The sequence below is a fragment of the Indicator indicator genome, chromosome 36, assembly GCF_027791375.1.
Source record: "Indicator indicator isolate 239-I01 chromosome 36, UM_Iind_1.1, whole genome shotgun sequence".
Taxonomy (NCBI): Eukaryota; Metazoa; Chordata; class Aves; order Piciformes; family Indicatoridae; genus Indicator; species Indicator indicator.
The window spans coordinates 913,963-939,401 of NC_072045.1; the positions used below are offsets into that span (position 1 = coordinate 913,963).

Consider the following 25,439-nt stretch of genomic DNA (forward strand, 5'->3'; position numbering starts at 1 on the left):
CGGCCGCCATGCTGCCGGCGCGCGCCCTGCCACACTTCCGGCCCGCGGCGGCGCGCAGGCGCCGGCAGCACCGGGGCACACCTCGCGCAGGGGCGCGTGGCGGCGCGCACGTCCCGGCACACCGCGGGGCCGCGGGTTCGCGACCCGGCCCCGGCGGAGCGGCGCCGTCGGGGGTGGGTCCCCGCACGGTTGATTTGACCTTGGCTAAGTTCTGCTTTTCTTCCGGAATAGTTTTTCAAAATTACTTTTTTCCCTCTCATGTTCGCGGTCGTGGGGCGGGTCGCGAGAGCTGCCGCTGTTCAGTCCGCAGAGGAGAAGGCTCCCGGGGGGCCTTGGAGCGGCGGCGGGCGCGCAGCAGCCGAAGGAGCGATGCGGCCGGGAAGGGGCGGGGGACCGAAAGCCAAAGCCGCTGGTGGAGAAAGAGCTCTGTGCAGGGCATCCTGTGAGTGCAGCTTTGCCCCAACCTCTTCCTCAGTAAGCCCTCTGTGGTCACCCAGAACCGTTTGCCCAGCGCCGCGTCCGGAGAGCTTTTGGGGGTCTCTATGCGTGGAGACTGCACAGCCTCCCTGCACAACCTCTGCCAGTTCGCAGTCACTCTCCCGGTAAAAAAAGTTTCCTTCTGTTCAGAGGGAGCTTCCTGTGCTCCAGTTCCTGCCCTTCGCCCCTTCTCCTGTCCCTGAGCGCTGCTGAGAGGAGCCTGACTCCACCTCCTTTACATCCTTCCTGCAGCTATTTCCATACATTGATGAGGTTCCCCTGAACCTTCTCCAGGCTGAACAGTCTCAGCCTGCCCTCCTGGGACATGCTCCAGCCCGTTCCTTATCCTTGCTGTCCTTCAGGGGTTTGGAGCATCTGCTACAAGGACAGGCTGAGGGAGCTGGCGGTGTTCAGCCTGGAGAAGAGAAGGCTCCAGGGAGACCTTAGAGCAGCCTGACAGTACCTGAAGCGGCTACAAGAAGGCTGCAGAGAGACTGTTTGCAAAGGCCTGCAGGGACAGGACCTGGGGCAAAGGCTTCAAACTAGAGCAGAGCAGATTGGGATTGGGTGTGAGGAACAAATTCTGCATCATGAGGGTGGTGAAACACTGGAACAGGTTGCCCAGGGAGGTGGTTGAGACTCCATCCCTGGAGATATTCAAGGTGAGGCTGGAGAGGGCTCTAGGCAACCTGATCTAGTGGAGGATGTCCCTGCTGCATGCAGGGGGTTGGACTGGGTGAGCTTTGGAGGTCCCTTCCAACCCAGATCATTCTGTGATTCACTCTCTGTGTCCATCCCTTTCTCGTACTGAGAAGCCCAGATCTGGACACAGCACTCCAAGTGTGACCTCTCCAGTGCTGAGCAGCAGGGCAGGATCACCTCTCTCAGCCTGCTGGCAACACTCCTCCCAGTGCAGTCCCTAGTTAGCCTTATCTGCTGCCAGGACACGTTCAGCTTGGTGCCCACCAGGACCTCTAGGTCCCTCTCTGCAAAGCAGCTTTCCAGCTGGGTGCCCCCCAGCATGTGCTGCTGCAAAGAGTTATTCCTCCCAGGTGCAGGACTTTGCGTTTCTTTGTGCTGAACTTTGTGAGGTTCCTGTCAGTCCATTTGTCCATCAAATGAAGACAAGAAACTGAAAGACTCCAGGGAGCCCTGAGGCTTGTCTCAGGGATATCAGTGAAAGAAGGAGAGGCAATGGCACCAACTGATATGCAGGAAATTCGCTATCAACACATCAAGCTTTTCACTGTGAGGGTGGTTAACAGGTTGCCCAGAGAGGTTGTGGAACCAACATCCCTGGAGATGTTCAAAAGCTAACTGGGCAAAGTCCTGAGCAACCTGCTCTAACTGACCCTGCTTTGAGCAGAGGGGTTTGACTAGGTGACCTCAGGAGATCCCTCAACCAAACCACCTGTTCCACACAGGACAGTCTGCATGGCTGGCAGGGTAAGGGTGGTGGCTTTGATTGCATATGGACCCCTGGGCAGCCTCCCCTGCTGCCCCTGCCTCAGCCTTGCTTCAGCACCAGTTCATGGGCTGAGCTCTGGAGCTGGTCAGCATCTCTGGACTCTGCTGCTTACCCTTCTTGTGCCCTGTGGGACTGGGCCCTGACTCATGATGCCTTTGTCCCATCACAGAACATTGGAGGTTGGAAGAGACCTCCAGAGATCACCCAGTCCAACCCCCCTGCCAGGGCAGCATCACCCAGGGTAGGTCACACAGGAACACATCCAGGTGGGTTTTGAAAGTCTCCAGAGAAGAAGACTCCACCACCTCTCTGGGCAGCCTGCTCCAGGGCTGTCATCGTCACACCAAAGAAGTTTCTCCTCATGTTGAGCTGAAACCTTCTATGTTCCAGTTTGTATCCATTGTTCCTTGTCTTTTTGCTGTGCACCACCCAAAAGAGCCTGGCCCCCTCCCTTTGCCCCCCACCCCTCAGATATTGATAGACATTGATCAGATCCCTCTCAGCCTGCTCTTCTCCGGACCAAACAGCCCCAGGGCTCTCAGTCTCTCTTCACAGGGGAGATGCTCAAGTCCCCAAATCGTCCTTGTGGCTCTCCCTTGGACTCTCTCCAGCAGATCCCTGCCCCTCTTGAACTGGGGAGCCCAAAACTGGACACATCAGTTGTGTTGTTGCCCCTTTGGGAACAGAAGACAAGAAAAAGGAATCTCCAGGGGAGAAGGACTGACATCTGTCACTGCTCAGACTCCACACCATGAATGCTTCACTGCAGTGAGGAAAGGAGACTTTGGGGGAGACCTGAAAGGAGTTGGTAGAGAGGTGAGGGTTGGTCTGTTCAACCAGGTGACAAGTGATAGACAAGAGGAAATGGCCTCAGGCTGCACCAAGGGAGGTGCAGATTGCATGTTTGCAAGAATTTCTTCACTGCAAGGGTTCTCAGGCGTTGGAAGAGGCTGCCCAGGGAGGTGGGGGAGTCACCATCCCTTGGAGCTGTGCTGAGGGATGTGGTTTAGTCAAGGGCTTGTCAGTGTTAGGCTGATGGTCACAGGATCACAGCTCACAGATGTTAGGGCTTGGAAGGGACCTCATCAAATCCAAGCCCCTGCCAGAGCAAGACCATAGAATCCAGCACAGCTCACACAGGAACACATCCAGGTGGGGCTGGAAAGTCTCCAGAGAAGGAGACTCCACAACCTCTCTGGGCAGCCTGCTCCAGGGCTCCATGACCCTCACAGTGAAAAAGTTCCTCATGTTGAGGTGGAACCTCCTGTGCTGGAGTTAAAATCCATTGCCTCTTGCCATGTCCCAGGGTGCAGCTGAGCAGAGCCTGTCCCTGTCCCTTCCCTCTTGACCCCCACCCCTCAGATATTGACAGACATTGATCAGATCCCCTCTGTGTCTTCTCCTCTCCAGACTAACCACCCCCAGGGCTCTCAGCCTCCCCTCATAGGGCAGTGCTCCAGGCGCTCAGCATCCTTGTACCCTCTGTTGGACTCAATGATCTTAAAGGTCTTTCCCAACCTGGGTAGTTCTGTGACCTCTCTGTTGTTGAAGCCTCAGAGACCTTTTGCACATCAGCTTTGTTTGGGGTGGATTTCCCAGCTGGATCCTTGTGCTTGTCCAGTGAGCCTCCTGCAGCATTGCCAGCTTGTGGATGTGTGCAAAAGATGGCACCAAAGAAAGAGGCCTTGGGAAACTCTGCATTTAGTGTGACCCATGGCATGGGCAGAGGGAGGTAAGGAAGGGTCTGCATGGTGCTCAAAGTGAGCAGAGGCTGTCTGGGCAGCACTGGCTGGCACTCACCAGAGGCTGTTTGGACACTGGGCAGCACTGGTTGGCACTCACCACAGGCTGGGCATCACTGGCTGGCACTCAGCAGAGGCTATCTGGGCAGCACTGGCTGGCACTTACCAGAGGCTGTTTGGGCAGCACTGGTTGGCACCCACCAGAGGCTATCTGGGCAGCACTGGCTGGCACCCACCGGAGGCAATCTGGGCAGCACTGGTTGGCACCCACCAGAGGCTATCTGGGCAGCACTGGTTGGCACTCACCACAGGCTGTCTGGGCAGCACTGGCTGGCACCCACCGGAGGCAATCTGGGCAGCACTGGTTGGCACCCACCAGAGGCTATCTGGGCAGCACTGGTTGGCACTCACCACAGGCTGTTTGGGCAGCACTGGCTGGCACTCACCTCTCTGTTCCTTGGGCAGAGTAAGAGCAGGACACAGTCTCAGGGCAGGTACCATGTGCAGCTCTGACTTCTGAAGCAGTGTGCTGCTGACACATGGCTGAGGTGGCACATGGCTGGGGTGGCTCATGGCTGGGGTGGCACATGGCTGGGGTGGCACATGGCTGAGGTGGCACATGGCTGGGGTGGCTCATGGCTAAGGTGGCACATGGCTGGGGTGGCTCATGGCTGGGGTGGCTCATGGCTGAGGTGGCACATGGCTATGGTGGCTCATGGCTGAGGTGGCACATGGCTGAGGTGGCACATGGCTGGGGTGGCTCATGGCTGGGGTGGCACATGGCTGGGGTGGCACATGGCTGAGGTGGCACATGGCTGGGGTGGCTCATGGCTGGGGTGGCACATGGCTGGGGTGGCACATGGCTGAGGTGGCACATGGCTGGGGTGGCTCATGGCTGAGGTGGCACATGGCTGGGGTGGCACATGGCTGAGGTGGCTCATGGCTGAGGTGACACATGGCTGGGGTGGCACATGGCTGAGGTGGCACATGGCTGGGGTGGCACATGGCTGACGTGGCACAAGGCTGGCACCTGCCAATGCAGTTTCTTTGTGGATTTTCCCTCTCACAATGAATTTGGCAGAGCTGTGTCCTTACCCAGGAGCCTGCATGCCCTGGGTTGGCTCTCTGGCTCAGGCCAGACGTTGCCCATCAGGAATAAATCTGTTTGCAAATCAGAGGCACAGGGAAGGTTTCTGCAAGCAGGGGCAGCAGGACTGCAGACCTCAGGAACTCTCTGATCATTTAAGCAGGCAGCTGAGCAAATGATTTAATGTGTTCAGTTATCCTGTTCTGAAGGCTGAGTTAGTGCTGGGGTTGGAATGGGGACAAACAGTTCTGTGCTCTTGGCTGAGTGCTTAAAGCCTGCCAGGCCATGCTGGGTGGGGATGGAGGGCCCTTGGGATGTGCTCAGGGAGGTCGAAGTGGAGAATTGTCTCTGTGCAGTGAGTTCTCATGGGTGCCATCAGCAGGGACAGCTCTGAAGCAGCATGCACTGAGCTCCTGCCTCCTGAGCCCTGCTCTGGGAGCCTCAGCACAGGGGGAAGTCAAAGAGCCTCTGCAATTTGGGGTGGGATTAGCTGGGAAAATCGAGGTGGGCATCAAAATCAGAGTCACAGAAACAGGTTGGAGAAGACCCTCAGGATCATCAAGTACACCAGAACACTACTCTGCAAGGGTCACCCCTAAACCATAGCCCCAAGCACCACATCCAGGGTTAGGGACTCCACCACCTCCCTGGGCAGCACATTCCAGTCCCTGACCACTCTTGCTGGGAAAAAATTGTTCCTACTGTCCAGTCTAACCCTGCCCTGCTGCAGCCTGAGGCTGTTCCCTCTTGTTCTGTCATTGATTACCTGGGAGAAGAGACCAGCACCAACCTCTCCACAACCTCCTTTCAGGTAGCTGTAGAGAGCCAGGAGGTCTCCCCTCAGCCTCCTCTCTTCACACTAACCCTCCCCAGCTCCTTCAGTTGCTCCTCACCAGATTTATTCTCCAGGCCCTTCACAGCTTCCTTGCTCTCCTCTGCCCTGGCTCCAGCACCTCCACATCTCTCTTGTGCTGAGGTGCCCAGATCTGGACACAAGACTCAAGATGTGGCCTCACCAGTGCCAAGCACAGGGAGACAATTCCCTCCCTGCTCCTGCTGGACACCTTTCTAATCCCAGCCAGGATGCCTTTGGCTTTCTTGGCCAGCTGGGCACTGCTGGCTCCTCTTTAGCTGCTTGTCCGTTAGAGCCCCCAGGTCCCTTTCTGCCAGCAGCTTTCCAGCCACACTGCCCCAGGCCTGGAGTGTTGCTTGGGGCTGTTGTGCCCCAAGAGCAGGTCCTGGCACTTGGCCTTGTTGAAGCTCAAAGTGAAGTAAGCAGCTCAGTAACAGTGAGAGGTCAGCATTGCTTTTCCTGCTTGGATTAGCCACAGGAAATCTAACTCTGTGCAGGTGCATGGCTGTGCTCCTGCAGCCTTTCAGGCACACAGAGGTGTCTGTGGAAGCTCCTGACCATCCCTTGCTGTTTGGGTGCTGCAGCCAGGCAGACAATCCCAGTCATGAACTGGTTAACAACAGGGGCAGACCCCAGAGCTGAACACTGCCAGCTCCATTCTGAGCTTCCCCACGGGGGAGCTGCTCTGCAGCACTTGAAAATGAACCCCCCCCCAGCCCCTTCAACCCTGTGCTGAAAGCAGGACATCACAAGTGGCAAGGCTCAGAGTGTGCTGCTGGCTGGGGATGTCTGGGCTCCTGTTGGGGGTATGGGATGCAGAGCCCCTTCTGTGCTGTGTCTGCTAACAGCCACTGGAAACCTGTTAGACTCCTGCTGAGTTTTATTAAAGTATCATCAGGATCCTTCCAGGTAGTTCTACAGGGGCTGAGGCTGGCAGGAGCCTTTGCAGTATCTCTACACCAGGAAGCACGTGCATGTATTGGAAAGCCAGAGGGACCTCGTGGTCAGCAGCTCCCACTCTGTGTAACCCAAGCCATAGGACTTCCAGAATCATTCCCATCTGAGCTGGAGTCCAGTCCAACAAATCCTTTCTTCCAGTCCATCCTTTGCTTTGCCCGTCAGGCACAGGAAGCCTCTCCAGGGTTACAATTCAATGCTTTCTTGAGAAGTTGGACAAATAGTCTGGAAGAAAAAAAAAAAAGAAGAAAAGAAAAAGACAAAGAAGATGCAGGTCAATAGGGACAAAAGTCAGTGGCTGTGCTGAGGCAGCAGCAGCCAACTGCACACAGACAGGCTGGGGATTGCTCCCAGCTAGGAGTAGTGCTCCCATGTCTTACATGTGACCTACTCCAGGAGGAGGTACCAGGGGTGCCCCCAGCAGTGAGCCAAGGCCACCATGCTGCTGTGGGAGTGCAAAGCACTGTGCTGGGGCCAGAAGCAGCTCTCTTCTTCAGGAAGGCTTAGACTCTTGTCAGCTGGGGCTGCCTCAGCTCACCCCAAGCTGATGCCGTGTATCTTACAGCTCTTTGATTAAGATCCAGTCTTTGGGTGCAGCCATCTCACCAAAGCAGGAGTCTAACCCCATTAAGGCTGAAGAGCAGCTGAGCAGACCTGGCCTGCTGTGTGGATGCACCACAGGCAGGCAGCCTGAGCAGCTGATGCAAGGCATGCTCTGGAATGACAGCAACTGGAGTCCAAGAGCTGCATTTTAACGCACATGGAATGTTCTTTCCTCAGTGCTCAGCACTAATGACTCTTTAGCTGGGTTGTGGGGGCAATTTTTTTGTTGTTTATTCTGCTTTAAGAAAGATGTGGAACAGGGAGGCAAAAAGGCCAAAGGAGAGGAAGGTGAATGGTCATTACCTGTGAGGGCAAACAGGGTCTGCTTAGTCTAGAAAGGAGAAGAGCAGACATTACAATGCTGGTCAGGCAAGATTCAAACATGCAGAGAGGAGGACAACCATTTGCTGTCCTGCTCCCTTGTCCCCTCCTAGCACAGATCTCTTGTCAGGGTAAGCAACCTGCCCTCTGCAGCCAGGACACAGCCTGCTGCTGCCTCAGGGGCTGGAGCTGAGTGGAGCTGCACTGCACTTCTGGTGACCTCTCCACTGCCCACTCTGATGGCAGGGAGATGCCTCTGGCCTTTTACCTCAGACTGCAAGCAATCACCCAGCCCAGAGTCCTCTGCCCACAGGATGTGGAGCATGGCAGCACCAATCTATACTCCTGCAGTTGCTGAAGGGCTAGAAAGAGTCTCAGGCCCTGGCTTTGGACACCTCAAGAAGTTGTGCTGGTGCTAGGGAGCTGAGTGTGGGCAGCTGTGTGGTTGTGGTTGGCAAAGCTGATTCCAGCTAATGACACTGACGTCTTCTTTCCTGAGGTCACTTAGGTACCTCTGGGTGTGTGGATGAAAAGGATGAGTGTGGAAAGCCAGGGCAGAGGGGTTTAAGGGGTCTCCTGGGTTTGGAGTAATGAGCAGGGCTCAAGTAGAAGCTGCCCAGTTTAGATAGTTTGGCTGCTTGCTGCCTTCTGAGCTCAGCTATGGCTAAAGCAGGGCAGCTGCTCCCTAGCAGCCCACACACTGTGGATCCTTTGTACCTTCCTGGTGGTGTCCAGACATTCATCTGTTGGATGTTCTGGGACCTGGATATGATGGAGAGAGTGTTGGATGTTCTGGGACCTGGATATGATGGAGAGAATGCTTGTCCCATTCACTGGTGTGAAAGATGTGAGTTCTGTTCCTGGCTGTGCCAGGGAAGAGGGAGAGAGCATGGAGGGAGCAGATCCCTGCTGCTTGCTTGAGCCTCTGAGATGTTGATGCCATGTGGGCTTATGTCCAAGTGTGTTGAACAGAAGCTGAGCTCCGTTTGATAGGAACTGAGAAATTCACCCTGGGCTTGTAAGTTTGGGGTCTGGCAAAGCTGTGCAAGTGCTGAGAAGTGATTTGGTACTGCCTGTAAAAGCCAAGGAACTGTGGAAAGACAGAGCAATGTGGAAGCACACCCTGGAGCAGTGTGACCAGAGGGGAGGCACTTGGGCCAACAGCCAAAGATGAGCCAAGGAGCAGTTTCCACAGGAGTCTCCTGATGAGCAGTTTTCTGAGCAAGCCCAGGGTGGCAGGGGGTCCCTGCAAGGGGGTACCATGGAGGTATCACCCAGGGGAGCAACCTGTTCCTACATTTTGCATTTCCCCTTCTGGTCTCACCAAGAGGAGATCAGCTTGCTAAAGAGGAGTGAAGTTGACTGCTTGGTAGAAGGGAGAGCTGCTTCAGAAGCTGAATAAAGGATATAATAAATTCTTTAATTGTTTGCTGCCTTCACAATCCTTCAGCAGCTTTCACTAATGAGAAGCTGATTGAGCTCCATTGTGCTACCTGGCCCCACAGTGAGCCCTGTCCCTGCTGCATGGTCCCACACTCCCTCAGGAGCTGGGTGACCCCAGGATCTGCAGTCAGGAGGGTCGTGGGAGCAGTGAGAAGCTCCCAGGAAGCATCATCCAGGACTGTGAGCAAGGAGCCCACCACGTGTGCCACCAACACTGCTGCCAGCATGGAGCTGAACAGGAGTGCTCTGCTCTGCAGAGGGCTCAGAGTGGCAGCACTGAAAGCTTTACTGACCAAGAGAAGGCTTCACAGCTTCATCCTTCAGGACAGAGTCATTCTGTGGTGCCAGTCCACAGGCAGTGCTGTCCCTGACCCACTTTGCCACTTAGCTGTGCTCAGAAATGGAGCTCCTGGTCCAGCTCATTCTCTGAGGCTGCTTTTCTCAGGTCTAATTCTTAGACCCTATAAGGACAATTACCTCAGGCTTTTGTGGAATCAAACTTGCTTTGCAGTTTAATTTTCTCCTTTTTAATGGCAGTCAGAAAGAGATGTGGGGAGAAACAGGTTGAGGGAAGACTGCACGTGGCAGAGGGGAGCAAAAAGTATGTGTCTGGAGAGGGCATCTTTGCCCTTCACATGGTACTCTGTCCTCTGGTTCAAGTCTCTGCTTTTTTGCAGCAGGAATCTGCTGCCTGCTGCCCAGGTCACAGAGCTGTCTCGCTCCTGGGGTGCCTGTGGTTGTGGTTCTGCAGGCCAGGCTGGTGGCACAGCTGCTCTGTCTGCTCTATCCCAGAATTACCAAGCTCACAGTCCTGCGCGTCCAGCTCCCGCCGGGACAGGTGCTCCACGATGCCAGCCCCCAGCGAGTCCCCCAGCACGTTGGTGGTCGTCCGCAGGCGGTCCCTGGGAGGCAGACAGAGGACTCATGGAACCACAGAACTGTCAGGGCTGGTAGGAACCTCAAGGCTCAGCCAATTCCACCCCCCTGCCATGGCCAGGGACACCTCACACCAGAGGAGGTTGCTCACAGCCACCTCCAGCCTGGCCTTAACAACCTCCAGGGGTGAGGCTTCCACCACCTCCCTGGGCAACCTGTGCCAGTGTCTCACCACCCTCCTGGAGTGGTTTGGGTGGGAAGGGACCTCTAAAGCTCATCCAATCCAGCCCCCTGAAGCCAGCAGGGACATCCCCAACCAGAGCAGGTGGCTCACAGCCCCAGACAGCCTGACCTGCACTGGTGCCAGCCATGGGGCAGCTCCCACCTCTCTGGGCAGCCTGGGACAGGCTCTCAGCACCTTCAGGGTCAAACATTTCTCCCTTCTCTCCACTCTCAATCTCCCTCTTTTAGTTCCAAACCATCCTCCCTCGTCCTGTCCCAACAGGCCCTGCTCCAAAGTCTGTCCCCAGCTTTCTGCTCAGCCCTTGAAGCACTGCAAGGCCACCAGAAGGTCTCCCTGGAGCCTTCTCCTCTGCAGGCTGCCCAAGCCCAACTCTCTCAGCCTGGCTCCCAGCAGAGGGCTTCCAGCCCTGCCAGCATTGCTGTGGCCTCCTCTGGCCCTGCTGCACCAGGTCCCTGTCTGTGCTGTGCTGAGGGCTCCAGAGCTGCCCCAGCACTGCAGGGGGGTCTGAGCAGAGCACAGCAGAGGGGCAGGATCCCCTCCCTTGTGTATATGAATCAGCTGCTCAGTCACAGCTGGGGGATGGGCACTGCTCCAAGGAATATCTTCAATGAAACTTTTCCTTTTCAAGTAACTGACAGCTGACACTCAGCATGGCCAGGAACAGGACTCCCAGAGAGCTTCCTGCACAGCCAGCCCTGAGCACAGCCCTCACATCCATGCCTGCTCTGCTGCATGCCCTGAGCCTCACCCCCAGAAATGTTCTCCACAACCACACCTCTGTGGAAGAGCTGAGGCTGTCCCCAGCCCAGCACCCAGCATAGCTTCAGTGGCAACAACAGGGAAGGCTTCTGGGACCTGACTGTGGTTTTGGGAGTCAGGGCTCTTCCCAGCCAAGGCTTATGTAGAGTTCAAAGCAGAAGTGGAAGGTGTTGGACAAGACTCTTGTTTCCAACTGCCCAGCCAGGGCTGGGAGCAGACTTTGGCTGCTTTGGCTACAAACCAGCAACACAAGGTAGAGAGGAACACTGAGAGTGGATCCCTGAGTTGGGATTTCATGTGGTTGGGAAGCCTGAGGGTGTGAGGGCTGTGCACAGATGTGTTCTGCAGTCTGGTTCCTAAGAACACTACTGGGAGATCACTTCTGCCAAGGGTTAAAAGGGACAGAAAGCTGAAATGGACCAACACAGCTGCCCAGCTGCCCCCATCTCAAATCTCAACACTCCTCAGCTTTGCCCTGCCTGTCCCATGTTCCAGCAGTGCAGAACCATCACCACTGTGCATTGGCACAGCTCCTCCTACCAGTCTGGGGATAGTTTCTGGGAACCTTTTAAGATAAAACAACCTCAGGATGTTCTGCTTGGTGTCCAGGCTGACCTGCAAGTTAGCTCTGAGGCCTTGGTCACTGAGGTACGTGGTGAAGCCTCCAGCATGGGCAGAGAGGGCTGCAGTGCAAGGGCCTCATGGCCACAGCCTCCTGACCCAGGTTCCTGAGGGTGTTCTTAGCAGAGACACTGGGAGCACAAAGTCCCCAAGGGCTGGCAGGGAAAGAGCACAGCAGAACTTACAGGAACCAGTCCACAGCAATGATGAGTGTGATGTCCTCAGTAGGCAGCCCCACAGATGTCAGCACTATCACCATGGTCACCAGTCCTGCCTGGGGAATGCCTGCGGCTCCGATGCTGGCGGCCGTGGCTGTGATGCTGCAGGGGACAGAAAGGCAGAGCCTTCAGCAAGGCAGAGCCTTCAGGAAGGTACAGCCTTCAGGAAGGTAGAGCCTTCAGCAAGGTAGAGCCTTCAGGAAGGTACAGCCTTCAGGAAGGTAGAGCCTTCAGCAAGGTAGAGCCTTCAGGAAGGCAACAAAAGAAGTGGTGGAGTTTGCTAAAAGGTCAGGAAGCAGCTCAGACTCATAGAATCAGAACCATAGAATCACAGAATCAGGCAGGGTTGGAAGGGACCTCAAGGCTCGTCCAGTTCCAACCCCCCTGCCATGGGCAGGGACACCTCACACTAGATCAGGCTGGCCAGAGCCTCATCCAGCCTGGCCTTAAACACCTCCAAGGATGAGGCTCCCACCGCCTCCCTGGGCAACCCATTCCAGGCTCTCACCACTCTCATGGGGAAGAACTTCCTCCTCATGTCCAGCCTGAATCTCCCCACTTCCAGTTTTGCTCTATTTCCTGCAGTCCTATCACTCCCTGACAGCCTAAAAAGTCCCTCCCCAGCTTTCTTGCAGCCTCCTTCAGACACTGGAAGGCCATAAGGTCTCCTGGGAGTCTTCTCTTCTCCAGACTGAACAACCCCAACTCTCTCAGTCTGTCCTCATAGCAGAGCAGCTCCAGCCCTCTGCTCATCCTTGTGGCCCTTCTCTGGACACCTTCCAGCACCTCTAGGTCCTTCTTCGCCTACAGAACCCCTTGGCAGCCTTTCTGCCCTGGCCACTGTGCAGGACAGTGACATGTGGGACACCAGCACAGCAGGCAGGCTCCCCCCAGGACAGTGCAGGAGCACAGCGCTGGGGCACACTGCAGCTCCAGCTAAGGATGGGCAGGACCAGGAAATGCCAGAAGGGCTCAAGGGGAGCCTCGAAGCCCCCCGCTGCTCCCACACCTGCAGTGGCAGCACCCCCTCCCTTTCCATGCTTTTTGCTCTTCATCTTCTGAGCAAAAGAGGACCCTGACCACAGCTCAGGTAAGCCAAGAAAGGTGAGGCCCTGCCCTACCCCCAGAGTCTTTGGAGGGTCACCTGATTGTGATGATCTGCCCGAAGTCGAGCTCGTAGTTGTTGACCTGTGCAATGAAGATGGCAGCCAGGGCCTCGTACAGGGCAGTGCCATCCATGTTGATGGTGGCTCCCACGGGCAGCACGAACCTGGTGATCCTTCTGTCCACACCATTGTTCTCCTCCAGGCACCTGAAGGTGATGGGCAGCGTGGCCGAGCTGGAAGGCATTGAAAGAGCAGGGCCTGGGGATGTGCCAGCCTTGGGAGAGGGACTAAGCCTCTGCCTGCTTGAGGACCTTACCCACCTGCTTTTTCACCCTGCCATGGCAGCCAGGGGCCAGAAGCTGCTAGGAGAAAGAACAGTCTAAGCAAGGCTTCCTCAGGTATGTGCATCAGGCTTTGCTGAGGGGGCTGGGGCAGGGGCTGGGCAACCCTGAGGGGGATGATGTTGGTTTAACACCAAAGGAAGGTGATGCTGAGGAAATCAGGGCACAGGACAGAGCCTCAAGACCAAAACTCCTTTCCCAGCTATTTAAAACACTGGAACCCTTTCTCACAGCCCTGGGTGCATGAGACAAGAGTGAGCTATGTGTGGGGATGGTTGGAGAGACAGCAGAGAGCTGTTCTGAAGGAGGTGAGCAGGATGAGTGTTGTGTACTTCAGTGTGGAGAGCATGAGGGAGAGCCTGGCAGCTGCTGGCCAGGAACTGCATGAGTGAGAGACACAGCAGGTGGTGAAACTCTCCCTTGCTGGGGCTGTGTGAGCCATGGGGCACTGAGGTCTGCTTGTCTGTGCCCAGGCCCCTGGTGAGCTTAGTGCAGCTGCCTGGGGAGGAGAAAGGTGCAGCCATGTGGGTAGGGCTGTGAGAGGTGAGTCCTTCTGCAGTAATGCACTGGGGATCTGTCCTGAGCTCAGCACTCAGTGCTGCAAGCAGAGTCACCACCATGAGGGGTGTGGGCCAGGATGCTTAGAGCTGGCCCCACGGGTAGGGCTCCTGAGCAGGGCACTGAGAACCTTCCCACTCCCAGATGAGCCTGGCTAGAACCTGCTGATGCTAGGAGTGCAGAGCCCCCAGTGCTGCACTGAGGGCAGGGGGGTGCTGAGCCCCAGAGCACCCATGCCAACCCTAGAGCACCCACAGCAGCCCCAGAACACCCATGCCAGCCCCAGAGCACCCACAGCAGCCCCACAGCAGCCCCACAGCACCACACCGTCCCCAGAGCACCCACAGCAGCCCCAGAGTGCCCATGCCAGCCCTAGAGCACCCACAGCAGCCCCAGAACACCCATGCCAGCCCCAGAGCACCCACAGCAGCCCCACAGCAGCCCCACAGCACCACACCGTCCCCAGAGCACCCACAGCAGCCCCAGAACACCCACAGCAGCCCCAGAGTGCCCATGCCAGCCCTAGAGCACCCACACCATCCCCAGAGCACCCACAGCAGCCCCAGAGCACCCACAGCATCCCCAGAGCACCCATGCCAGCCCCAGAGCACCCATGCCAGCCCCAGAGCACCCACAGCAGCCCCAGAGCACCCACAGCAGCCCCAGAGTGCCCATGTCAACCCCAGAGTGCTGACACCTGCCCTAGAGTGCTCAGGCCAGCCCCAGAGCACCCACACCACCCCAGAGCACCCATGCCAGCCCCAGAGTGCCCATGCCAGCCCCAGAGCACCCACACCACCCCAGAGCAGCCATGCCAGCCCTAACGCTGCTCCCGGGCAGCCTTGGTACCTGGAGGAGGTGCCCAGGGCGGTGATGAGTGCCTGCAGCAGGCCGGCGATGAAGAGCCAGGGGTTCCGGTGGGTGACGATGAAGTAGAGCAGGGGCAGGACGCAGAGGGCGTGGATGAGCAGCCCCACGATCACCGTCAGGGTGTACATCCCCAGCTGGCCTCCCATCACTGCCAGGTCGTCCATCTCCAGGATTTTGCCAGCGATCAGGAACATGATCCCCACCGGAGCATACCTGTGGCACACACAGGAGGGCAGCGCTCAGCAGTGGCCACCCACAGCTTCCCTCCGGCTCTGCTGCAGCCTGTCCCGGCCGGCCCCCAGGCAGCCAGCACACCACCAGCGCTCGCTGAGCCTGAGCCTGGGGGAGACTCTTGTGGTTTTCCCTCTGGAGAGCTGGGGAGAGATGGGACTCGCTCAGACATCAGCTCCTGTGGCACTGCAAGGGACCCCAAGGTCTAGGCTGGACATTAGGAAGAATTTTTTCCCAGCAAGAGTGGTCAGGGACTGGAATGTGCTGCCCAGGAAGGAGGTGGTGGAGTCCCCAACCCTGGATGAGTTCAAAGGTGGTTTGGATGTGGTGCTTGGGGCTGTGGTTTAGGGGTGACCCTTGTGGAGTAGGGTCAGTGGTTGGACTTCTCCAACCTGGACGTTTCTGTGTCTCTGTGATCACAGAGCTGTGTGCACAGCATGGGCACTGCTGGAGCTTCCCTCCTCCAGGGTTCCCTGCATAGTTCCACACCACTCCCTGTAGAGCTGATGGGGGAGGTGATGGAGAGGAGTCCTCAGGGTCTCTTCCTTCCCTAACAGAGGGACTGAAAGTATTTTTTTCCCCTGTGCTGGGAGGCACAGGGAAGTAGAGGAGGGCCAGGGAATTGGGGAATAAAGGCAGCAGTGTCCCTTGGGATATCAGCCTTGCAATCCTGGGACATTCCCATGTAGGGAACAGGAACATCCAGGGATCCATAGCTGGGGTAGCAAGGACTGGGCTCACGAACACCTCAGAAAGCAGCCATGGCTTGTGTGAGACCCCACTGCTGCCCCTCCCCCTCCTTAGGGCTTTGTGCCCCCTCCACAACCACAGATGTGATAAGCAGCACTGAGGCTCCACAGGGAGGAAGCCATAACATAGACCTGGGGAACTGTGGGCATTAAACTAAGCATGGAAAACAACTGAAGCAGAGGAAATCCCAGCCCCATGGCCACACCACTCAGGGCTGGGCCTCTGCAGCTCACTTCAGGCCATTTCCTCTTGTTCTATCAGCTAGGATCAGGAGATGGAAGGAGAGGCAATGGCCTGAAGTTGTGCCAGGGGAGGGTTTAGTTGGAGATGAGGAAAGAGTAGGCTGGAGGTGTTCCAGGACCGTGTGGCCATGGCACCTGGGGCCATGGTTTGGTGGCCATGGAGGTGCTGGGGTGCTGGTTGGACTGGATGACCTCAGAAGGCTTTCCCAAGCCAAACAGCTCTGTGATTCTATGACTCTTGCTCACATGCAGTTCATGCACAAGGCTCAGAGCTCCACATGCCAAACTCCAACTTAGCCTGGGAGGTCTGGAAAAGTTTCAGGAGAGGATTTCACAAATATTTCATTTCCTCTGACTCTCCTCTTAGACATCCTTGGCTGCAGCAGTGACCATGGCTGCAGCAGTGGCCTTGGCTGCAGCAGTGCCTTGGCTGCAGCAGTGACCCTGGCTGCAGCAGTGACCATGGCTGCAGCAATAATCTTGGGCTGCAGCAGTGACCTTGGCTGCAGCAGCGACCTTGGCTGCAGCAGTGACCATGGCTGCAGCAGTGACCCTGGCTGCAACAACAACCTTGGGCTGCAGCAGCGACCTTGGCTGCAGCATTGACCATGGCTGCAGCAGTGACCCTGGCTGCAGCAGTGACCCTAGCAGCAGCAATAACCTTGGGCTGCAGCAGCGACCTTGGCTGCAGCAGTAACCATGGCTGCAGCAGTGACAATGACTGCAGCAGTGACCTTGGCTGCAATGACTACATCTCTCCAGGCAAAACAAGCTCCTGACAGATGCTCAGCAGCCTGTGGGCTCAGGAAGGAGCACTGGGCTTCAGCTGACAGTCCTGCCTGTGGCAGGGTTTGGTAAGTCAGGAGGTCCCTCCAGACACTGCACAGCAGCTCCCTGGCTGTAACCCCTGTGCTGCACACCAGCACCCTGCCTTTGGTCACTGCAAGGGGGGCTGAAGGAGGTGCTGAAGGCACCTTGGAATTGTCCCTGCTTGATGCACTGCACTCAGGTCTCCCTTTTGTGCCCTCAGGCAGCTCTGATCTCTCCTTAGGAAAGCAAGGCCCCAAGTTCTGGCCCATCCATGGAGGAAAAGATGCCAGAGGGACTGGGGCTCCCCAGTGCTCTGCTATGAGCTCAGGGCTGTTCTTCCCTTTGTGTCTTTCTGTGTAAGGCTGCCCCTGGGCTCTGGGTGCTGCTGACTGCATCAGGGAGAGGAAGCTGGAGTGATCTAAACTGGCAGAGGGTCACAGAGCCCTTCCCTGGCAGACACCCTCACATCTTCTGCCAGCCCCACGTCTCTCCTGTCTCATGGTACCTACCACAAACTGCTAGTTGGACCTTGAGCCCTGGATGGGGGAAGAGCTTAAGATATCTGGGTCGAGGCAATCCCAAGCACCAATACAGGCTGGGCAGGGACTGGCTGGAGAGCAGCCCTGAGGAGAGGGACTTGGGGGTGCTGGGGGATGAGAAGCTCAACAGGAGCCAGCAGTGAGCACTTGCAGCCCAGAGAGCCAAGCAGAGCCTGGGCTGCAGCAAGAGAAGTGTGGCCAGCAGGGCCAGGGAGGGGATTCTGCCCCTCTGCTCCACTCTGCTGAGACCACACCTGGAGCTCTGTGTCCAGTTCTGGAGCCTCTGTTCCAGGAAGGATCTGGAGGGGCTGGAAGGTGTCCAGAGAAGGGCCATGAGGATGAGCAGAGGGCTGGAGCTGCTCTGCTATGAGGACAGACTGAGAGAGTTGGGGTTGTGCAGTCTGGAAAGGAGAAGGCTCCCAGGAGACCTTCTTGTGGCCTTCCAGTGTCTGAAGGGAGCTACAGGAAAGCTGGGGAGGGACTTTTTAGGCTGTCAGGGAGGGATAGGACTGCGGGAAATAGAGAAAAACTGGAAGTGGGGAGATTCAGGCTGGACATGAGGAGGAAGTTCTTCACCATGAGAGTGGTGAGAGCCTGGAACGGGTTGCTCAGGGAGGTAGTTGAGGCCCTATCCCTGGAGGTGTTTAAGGCCAGGCTGGATGAGGCTCTGGCCAGCCTGATCTAGTGTGAGGTGTCCCTGCCCATGGCAGGGGGGTTGGAACTGGATGATCCTTGTGGCCCCTTCCAACCCTGCCTGATTCTATGATTCTATAGTAAAATGCTGCCTTCTAAAGAAGACTCAATCTGAGCAATGCCTTTGCTTAGCTGGACCATGGAACACAGGTGGCCTTGCACAGAAAGCCACAAGCTGCTGAGGAGTTGGCATCTCCTTGGAGCTGACCTTGTGAACCCAGCTCAGCTCTCAGAGCTGAGGTGTTCAGGTGCCACCACCCTGTGTGGCAGGAAGGTGGCACCAGGTCATTGTGACTCCTGGCTAAGTCAGACTCTTGGAACACAGCTGGAAGGAAAGCTTTGGGTGGGAAAGCCTCACACCCTACCCCTGCTGGTAAGGCTAAGAGATCTTCCACTCCAGCTCTCTGGTCTTCCAAGGATGTCCCAGCAGCCTCAAGGAGAGCAAGTCCTGGTGTCCCTGACATTTCTGAGGCAGAAACAAAACACAGGAAATGAAATGTGCAGAGCCATCCCCTCCAGCCTTTTCCCTCCAGCCTGCTGGAGACGCAGGAGCGCTGTGCCTGGCTGCTTGCCCTGTGCCTGGCACCCTCAGAGCTGCCCCCACTGCTCCTCAGGCCAGCGCAAACTGCACCTGCAGACCTGCTGCTCCAACCGGCCGTGCTCCTCACCAGATGATAATGGCCACCAGCCTCATGATGGCTTCGTTGAGGCAGTTAAAGAACTCCCGCAGGGGCCGTCCCTTCTGCTTCATGCTGCCGATCACCAAGCCGAAGCACATGGAGAACACTACCAGCCCCAGCGCGTTCACCCCACTGGCAGAGCCCGGGATGGGAATCACTTCTTCAAAGGTCAGCACCTCGGAGAGGGTCTCCAGGGCCTGAGTGACGTTCTCCAGGACGCCGGTGAAGTTCTCTGGCGCCGGGACCTGCGTGCTTGTCACAGCTGCTGTGACATTGCCGCTGCGCAGGACGGTCCTGCTGAACACCCTGGTGCTGTACTGCGTCTTGTACTGGAACGACAGAGGTTGGTCAGCTGCACCCCTGGGGCTCCTCAGGGGCTCAGCACATGCTGGGCCTTGGCATCCCCTCCTAAAGAGAGCACTTCAAGGTCCTGGCCTCCTGGCAGCCCTTTGTGCTGCTTCTGAGGGTGCTGGCACTGCACAAGGGACAAATCCCCCTGCGTGGGGGGCTTGCCCTGCTTCTTCTCAGGCTCCCCCAGCTTGGTGCTGTCATCCAAAAGTCCACAGACCTGCAGGTCATGAGGCCATTGGAGCACCTCACATCCCTAGGACTGGGATTTGCTGGCTCTTCTGATGGCCCTTAGTGCTGCTTCCCAGGGCACTGGCACTACCCAACAGACAAACCCATGGAGCATCTGCTGCCCTGCCCCTGCCAGCCCAAGCCTGCCACCTGGGCTCATACAAACTCTTCCTGCCTGTGGGATGGGCTGGAGGTTGAAGGCCTCATCTGCAGCCAGCTTGGAAAGCTTGCATGGGGGATGCTGCTATAAAGGCTGATGACTGCAGTGCCTCCTGCAGCAGTCAGACCTGGGAGGGGTGAAGACCATGGAAAGCAGTTGCTGCTGCACCCCTCATGGGAACTGGACCATGCCTAGGGCACAGGGTGCAAAGGGAGGTGACAGGCTAGGGGGGATGCCATACCTGTTTGAAGCAGGCTTCTACCAGGTTGGGTGGGAACATATTCCTGCAGTAGATAAAACAAGGAAAGAGTTGTTGTCCTGTTTGGCAAGCAAGAGCCCCTGGGCTGCCTGGCCAGCTGCTCTGTGCTGGAGCAGTGCCTGAGCTCCCAGCTCAGCCTGGGGGAGCCCTTTCTGCCTGCCTGACAGAAGATGGCAATTCTGAGTTGAGCCAGGCAGCCTCCTGCACCTTTTCAGCCTCCAGAAGGTTGTATTCCAGGTGTGTGGGAAAAGATTATGCACACAGAGCACTGTCCAAGCATCCCCAGACCCAACTGAACCTCAAAGTGGTGCCACACTGCAATGTTTCATACCCTGCCTTGCTCTCAGCCTCACCTCTGCAGCTGCCCCTTGAGCTCTCTGTGATCTTGTACCTCAGAAAGATGGCTTCAAACCACCTGAGCTGGTGCAGCCTGGCAACCTGCTCTGCCAGCTCACAGCAAGGAAGAGGGAGGCGATGTCTCAGGATCCACTTCCTCAATTCCCCTGGGTCAGTGGGGATGGATATTTGGAGCAGCCTTCACAGGGTGAGTTTCTGAAGGGTCTGCACTCATGGATAGTTTTCCTTTCTTGTTTGGCTTCTTGCATTAAAACCTCTCACAGAGGAGAGCTCCGGCAGAGCTGCAGGGCAAGTGCTCAGCCTCCGAGTGGCCAAGGCAGTGAGCTAGGTGCTGTAGGGTGCTCCAAACCCTCCTTCCCCCACCTCCATCTGGGGAGCTTTGAATGGGGGAAGACAAAGGCGTGAGATTCCTTTCCCCTGCCCCTGCGGGCCTGAGCGGGGAAAGGTGAAAAAGGCCTTTTCCTGCCGCCAGGAGCTGAAGTCCCGCAGGGGATCCACTCGTGGGGAAGCCTGCGCTGGGAGCTGGGATTGTGACTGGCTGCGATCTTCACACCCAGGAGATCCTGGCACTGACACATTGTCCTGGGAAGATCTTAAATGGAGTGACCACAAAGTGGTCTGGGACTGGTTTTGGACTCGTTTGGGGATTCGCTGGATTCGCGGTGAAACTGGAGAGATTTGCCTGCAGCACCTGGACCTAGCTGCTCCTCGGACCTGGCTGCTCCCCGGGACCTGGCTGCTCTGCAGGGCCTGGCTGCTCCCCGGACCTGGCTGCTGCCCGGGACCTGGCTGCTCCCCAAACCTGGTTGCTCCCCGGGACCTGGCTGCTCCCCGGGACCTGGCAGCTCCCGGGACCTGGCTGCTCCCCGGGACCTGGCTGCTCCCGGGACCTGGCTGCTCCCCGGACCTGCGTCCCCTGCGTCCCTGCTCCCTACCTCCTGCTGGAGCGACCCTGCCTGCCGTAACCTGCGGCTGCTGGCTGCCACACGTCGGCAGTGTGGCTGCTCTTGCGCTGCCCCACAGGATTTGCTTCGTGGGAGCCGTGTCTGTGGCAGGTCCCTTTTCCTTTGGATTTATGCCACGGGATCCACAAATGGGATTATAAACTTGCAGTCCTGGAAACTGCCGCCAAGGAGATCCCAGGGACCGTCTCCAAATGCCTACTCCACCCTGGTGAGTCAAATCCAGCACCCTCGGCTTTGCCCTAGGCTCTTGGCTTGCCTCGGATTTTATAAGTGGGGTAAAGCTATTTTGTGGCTTAGCCTTTTCCATTTTCTGAATTCTCTACATTGAACTAAAGTTGTCCATAAGCATCCTTGTAGAATTCCTGACCAAACAGAACCTGCAAATAAAATATAACCAGTTTTGTACATCATTTGGGGGCAGGTTTTGGGGAAAGCAAAGGTAACTATATTTTTATATATATTTCTTATATATTAATTTCTTCCCAATCAAGACACTAGGTTGGGCTAGAAGTGGCAGCTTGGGCAAGGCTCACCATAAACCTCCTCCCCTGAGAGCCTGCCTAGGGCTGTGACACTCCAAAAGGTCGTTCCATGGAGGAACTTGATCTCAGTGGTCTCAGCCTGAGCCCACCTTGTTCACCTACCTCACCAAGTCCATGAAGGCATCTGTGGTCTGCACCTGCTCAATTCTGCCCTCTCGGTGAAGGTTGTCCTTAGACCCTTTCCCTGGGTGGATGATGATCACCATGAGGATGCCAATGAAGACTGCTATGATTGTGGTCACTGTATAGTAGATGACAGCCCTCATCCCCATCTTCCCTGAGGCTCTGCCATCCAGTGAGGCCATTCCTGGGCAGTCACACAGAGAGACAGGGGGAGAAGGTCAGCTGAAAGGGAAAGGGGAAGCCCAAAGTGTGCAGGGCACATGCAGGAGCTGGCTGGGGAGTTGGGGTCTCTAGCAAGGCCAGCATGCAAGGGGCAGACTTTGGAGCTCCAGAGTGGTGTTGCTATGGGGGAATGTGGCTTGTGGTACCAAGGAAGCATAGCTCTTGGGGGGGCTTAGGATGCACTGAGGAACAAAACAACTTCCTACCAAAGCTCTCAGAAGGGAAGTAATCCCTCCCAGGACACTGAGTCTTTAAGTCCCTGCTGGTAGGAGGTTTCAGCAGGTGGAGTGCCTTGCAGTCCCTTCCTTAGTCTGAAACCTTGCCTGGTTGGTGTCCTCCCTGAGCAGCTGGATGAAGCAAGCTCTGCAGCTGGTGATCAGCTCCAGCTCTTCTGGGCTGACATGAATTAACCTTCTCTAGGCCAGAGGACACCAGAAGCTGACTTGGGCAGCAAACTTGCAGGCATTTAAGGTTATGTAGGATAAATCTGTTGTCAGTGCTCAAGAGCTGGGCATTGGAAACACCACACAGTGGTCTGGGAAGGCACCAGGCCTTCTGCCCTCTGCCCCCTGCCCCTCTGCTGAGGCAGCAGGGCTGTGAGTGCCAACCCCACTGACTCTTAGCTGAGCTAATCCAAGCCACTCCATGGGGCACAAGGGGGTATCCTGAAACAGCTACTATCTGTTCTTGCCAGTAGTTGGCTTGGCCAAGAGCAGCAGGAAGCAGCTCTCACCTGTAATCAAGCTGGAGACAATGAGAGGCAGAACCAACATCTGGAGCATCCTCATCAGCAGCTCCCCCGGGAAGGAGAAGTATTTGATCTGGCGGTAGGTCAGCTGGTAGGGCCGCAGGGAGAACGCCAGGATGATCCCTGCAGAGCAGCAAGGGAGGAGGATGCAAATGGGGCAGGCTCTGGATCACTCATCTCACTCCCTCAGTGTGGTTTGTCTCTTCCTCAGCTCCCTTCAGCCCCTCCTCTCCCCAAAGCAGCAAATGCTTTCTCTTTCCCAAGGCTATGATGCAGTTTCCCCTGTAGGCTCTCTCTCCTCTGACGTATTTCCATGCACAGTGTCCTTGGTGCTCTCCCTGCTCTCCCTCTGTGGCCTCTTCCCAGCAAGCACAAAGGTGCTGGGACCAGAGCTTTGACCTCCCAACCTAACCTAAGGGTGGCTGCAGGGTTCAGAGCCTTTGTGCACTCACCTGGTGGAGCTGAGCTCAGCCAGGGAGTCAGAGCCTACAGCCTGGATCAAAAGCCAGGGACAAGCTGGGTTAGTTTGCATCACATCACAGCCCCCTGCATCAGTTCCTCATCCTGGTCCTGCCAGGCTAAAGCTGTGGATGGATCTGCAGAGCCCTTGTGCCTGCACTCAGCAGCAGCCTTTGAACTAAGCTGGATGACCTCCTGTGAGGATTGGTGGAGCTGGATCACCAAACCCCTCCTGTTGTAGACTCTTCCTAAGCTGCACCCAGAAAGAATCACCAAGGCCTCTGTCACAGACCCCTCTGTCACAGACCCCTCTGCAAGGTCTGTTCCTGCACATAAAGGTGCTCCTGGTGTGGAGTTTGTGACTTTGAGCTGTCTTCAGTTTGTGGATGTGTGACCTGGAGCTGACAGCTCATTAAGCTTCACCTCCCCAGCCAAACTGTGGTGATAAAATCAAATCTTTGTAGAATAAATAAAATCCCCCCCCCCCCACATCTGAAATGGTGCCCAGTGATCAGAGAATCACAGAATGGTCTGGGTTGGAAAAGCTCTCCCAGCTCATCCAGTCCAACACCAACCCAACAAACCATGGCCCCAGGTGCCATGGCCACAGGGTTCTGGAACACCTCCAGGGATGGGGATTCCACCATCTCCCTGGGCAGCCTGTGCCAATCCCTGACCACTCTGGCATTAAAGAAATTTTTCTTCCTCTCCAGCCTAACCTCCCCTGGCACAATTTCAGGCCATTTCCTCTTGTCCTGTCCTTAGTTACTTGGGAGAAGACACCAACCCCAGCCTCACTCCAGCCTCTTTTCAGGCAGCTCTAGAGAGCAATGAGGTCTCCCCTAAATCACAGAATCAACCAGGTTGGAAGAGACCTCCAAGGTCAACAGGTCCAACCCTAACTAATCAACCAGACCCTGGCGTTGTGCCTCATCCAGTCCCTTCTTAAACACCTCCAAGGACTCAGTCTCCAACCCAACCTTCCCCTGGCACAATTCCTCTGCTGCTATCCCCAGGTCGGTGATGTGCCCTTGGTTGCCCCCAGCCCGGTACCCAGTGCCATGCCCAGCACCATACCCAGTGCACACCCAGTGCCATACCCAGCCCTGTACCCCGCCCTGTACCCAGTGCCACACCCAGCACCATACCCAGCCCAGTACCCTTGCCCTGTACCCAGCGCCATACCCAGTGCCATACCCAGTCCAGTACCCAGCCCCGTACCCCACCCTGTACCCAGTGCCACACCCAGTGCCACACCCAGCACCACACCCAGTGCCATACCCAGCCCCGTACCCCACCCTGTACCCAGTGCCACACCCAGCACCATACCCAGTGCCATACCCAGCCCCGTACCCCACCCTGTACCCAGTGCCACACCCAGCACCATACCCAGTGCCATACCCAGCCCCGTACCCCACCCTGTACCCAGTGCCACACCCAGCCCAGTACCCAGCCCCGTACCCCACCCTGTACCCAGTGCCACACCCAGCACCACACCCAGCACCATACCCAGTGCCATACCCAGCCCCATACCCTGCCCTGTCCCCAGCGCCATGCCCAGCCTCATACCCAGCAGGACGGCCACGATGGTGAGGAGGACAAATGCGTTGCGGCGCAGGAAGGTCCTGGTGCTGGCGGCGGTGATGCTGTGCATCCTCTTCTTGGCACGGGCCGCACGCTTCTGCAGGGCCTGGCGCAGGCGCTGCAGCCTGCCCTCGGCACCCAGCCGCTTGGCAGCCTCCTCGTTGAGGAAGAGGCTGTTGGCATGGCTCTGCTCGCCCATGCTCGGCACTGCCACCGCTCGCTCCCCGCAGCTCCGCTCGGCCTGCGCTGGGCAGGGAAGGCACAGCAGGGACAGCGTCAGCAGTGGCACCCAGCACCCAGCAGCTAGCAGCTGGCACCCAGCAGCAGCACCCAGCACCCAGTGCCTAGCAGCTGGCACTCAGCGCCTAGCAGCTGGCACTCAGCGCCTAGCAGCTAGCACCCAGCAGCAGCACCCAGCACCCAGTGCCTAGCAGCTGGCACCCGGCACCCAGCACCCAGCACCCAGCAGTGGCACCCAGCACCCAGCACCTAGCAGCTAGCACCCAGCAGCGGCACCCAGCACCCAGTGCGCAGCACCCAGCAGCTAGAACCCAACAGCGGCACCCGGCACCCAGCACCCAGCACCCAGTGCCCAGCACCCAGCAGCTAGAACCCAACAGTGGCACCCAGCACCCAGCAGCTAGAACCCAACAGTGGCACCCAGCACCCAGTGCCCAGCACCCAGCAGCTAGAACCCAACAGCGGCACCCGGCACCCAGCACCCAGTGCCCAGCACCCAGAACCCAACAGTGGCACCCAGCACCCAGTGCCCAGCACCCAGCAGCTAGAACCCAACAGCGGCACCCAGCACCCAGTGCCTAGCACCCAGCAGCTAGAACCCAACAGCGGCACCCGGCACCCAGCACCCAACACCCAGTATCCAGTGCCCAGCACCCAGCAGCTAGAACCCAACAGCAGCACCCAGCACCTAGCACCCAGCACCCAGCACCCA

The 25,439-nt window shown here is 57.2% G+C and overlaps 1 protein-coding gene across 2 annotated transcripts; it reads right to left on the minus strand.

The window, feature by feature from the left end:
• Positions 1 to 6,777: 6,777 nt before the first annotated feature.
• LOC128978435 (excitatory amino acid transporter 4-like) lies at positions 6,778 to 24,686 on the minus strand. 2 transcript variants are annotated; one of them, XM_054396347.1, is made up of 10 exons: positions 24,473 to 24,572; positions 22,430 to 22,567; positions 21,454 to 21,658; positions 19,470 to 19,512; positions 18,478 to 18,818; positions 14,524 to 14,757; positions 12,814 to 13,008; positions 11,637 to 11,771; positions 9,750 to 9,853; positions 6,778 to 6,809 (listed from the first exon to the last, which is right to left on the minus strand). In XM_054396347.1, the coding sequence occupies exons 1-10, from the start codon at positions 24,555 to 24,557 to the stop codon at positions 6,778 to 6,780; spliced, it is 1,512 nt and encodes a 503-aa protein (XP_054252322.1). In that variant the 5' UTR covers positions 24,558 to 24,572. The 2 variants fall into 2 exon arrangements, with proteins under 2 accessions (XP_054252322.1, XP_054252321.1); XM_054396346.1 differs by lacking the exon at positions 6,778 to 6,809 and having other exon boundaries at positions 9,655 to 9,853; positions 24,473 to 24,686.
• Between the last annotated feature and the right edge of the window lie 753 nt (positions 24,687 to 25,439).

Coding starts and splice junctions, on each gene's coding strand:
- LOC128978435 (XM_054396346.1), bottom strand. CDS start 24,686: ATGGGCGAGCAGAGCCATGCCAACAGCCTCTTCCTCAACGAGGAGGCT. Junction 22,568..24,472: donor CATCGTGGCCGTCCTGCTGG/GTATGAGGCTGG, acceptor GCTGCTCTGCAG/GGATCATCCTGGCGTTCTCC. Junction 14,758..18,477: donor CTGGTGGCCATTATCATCTG/GTGAGGAGCACG, acceptor TGTGTGCCACAG/GTATGCTCCGGTGGGGATCA.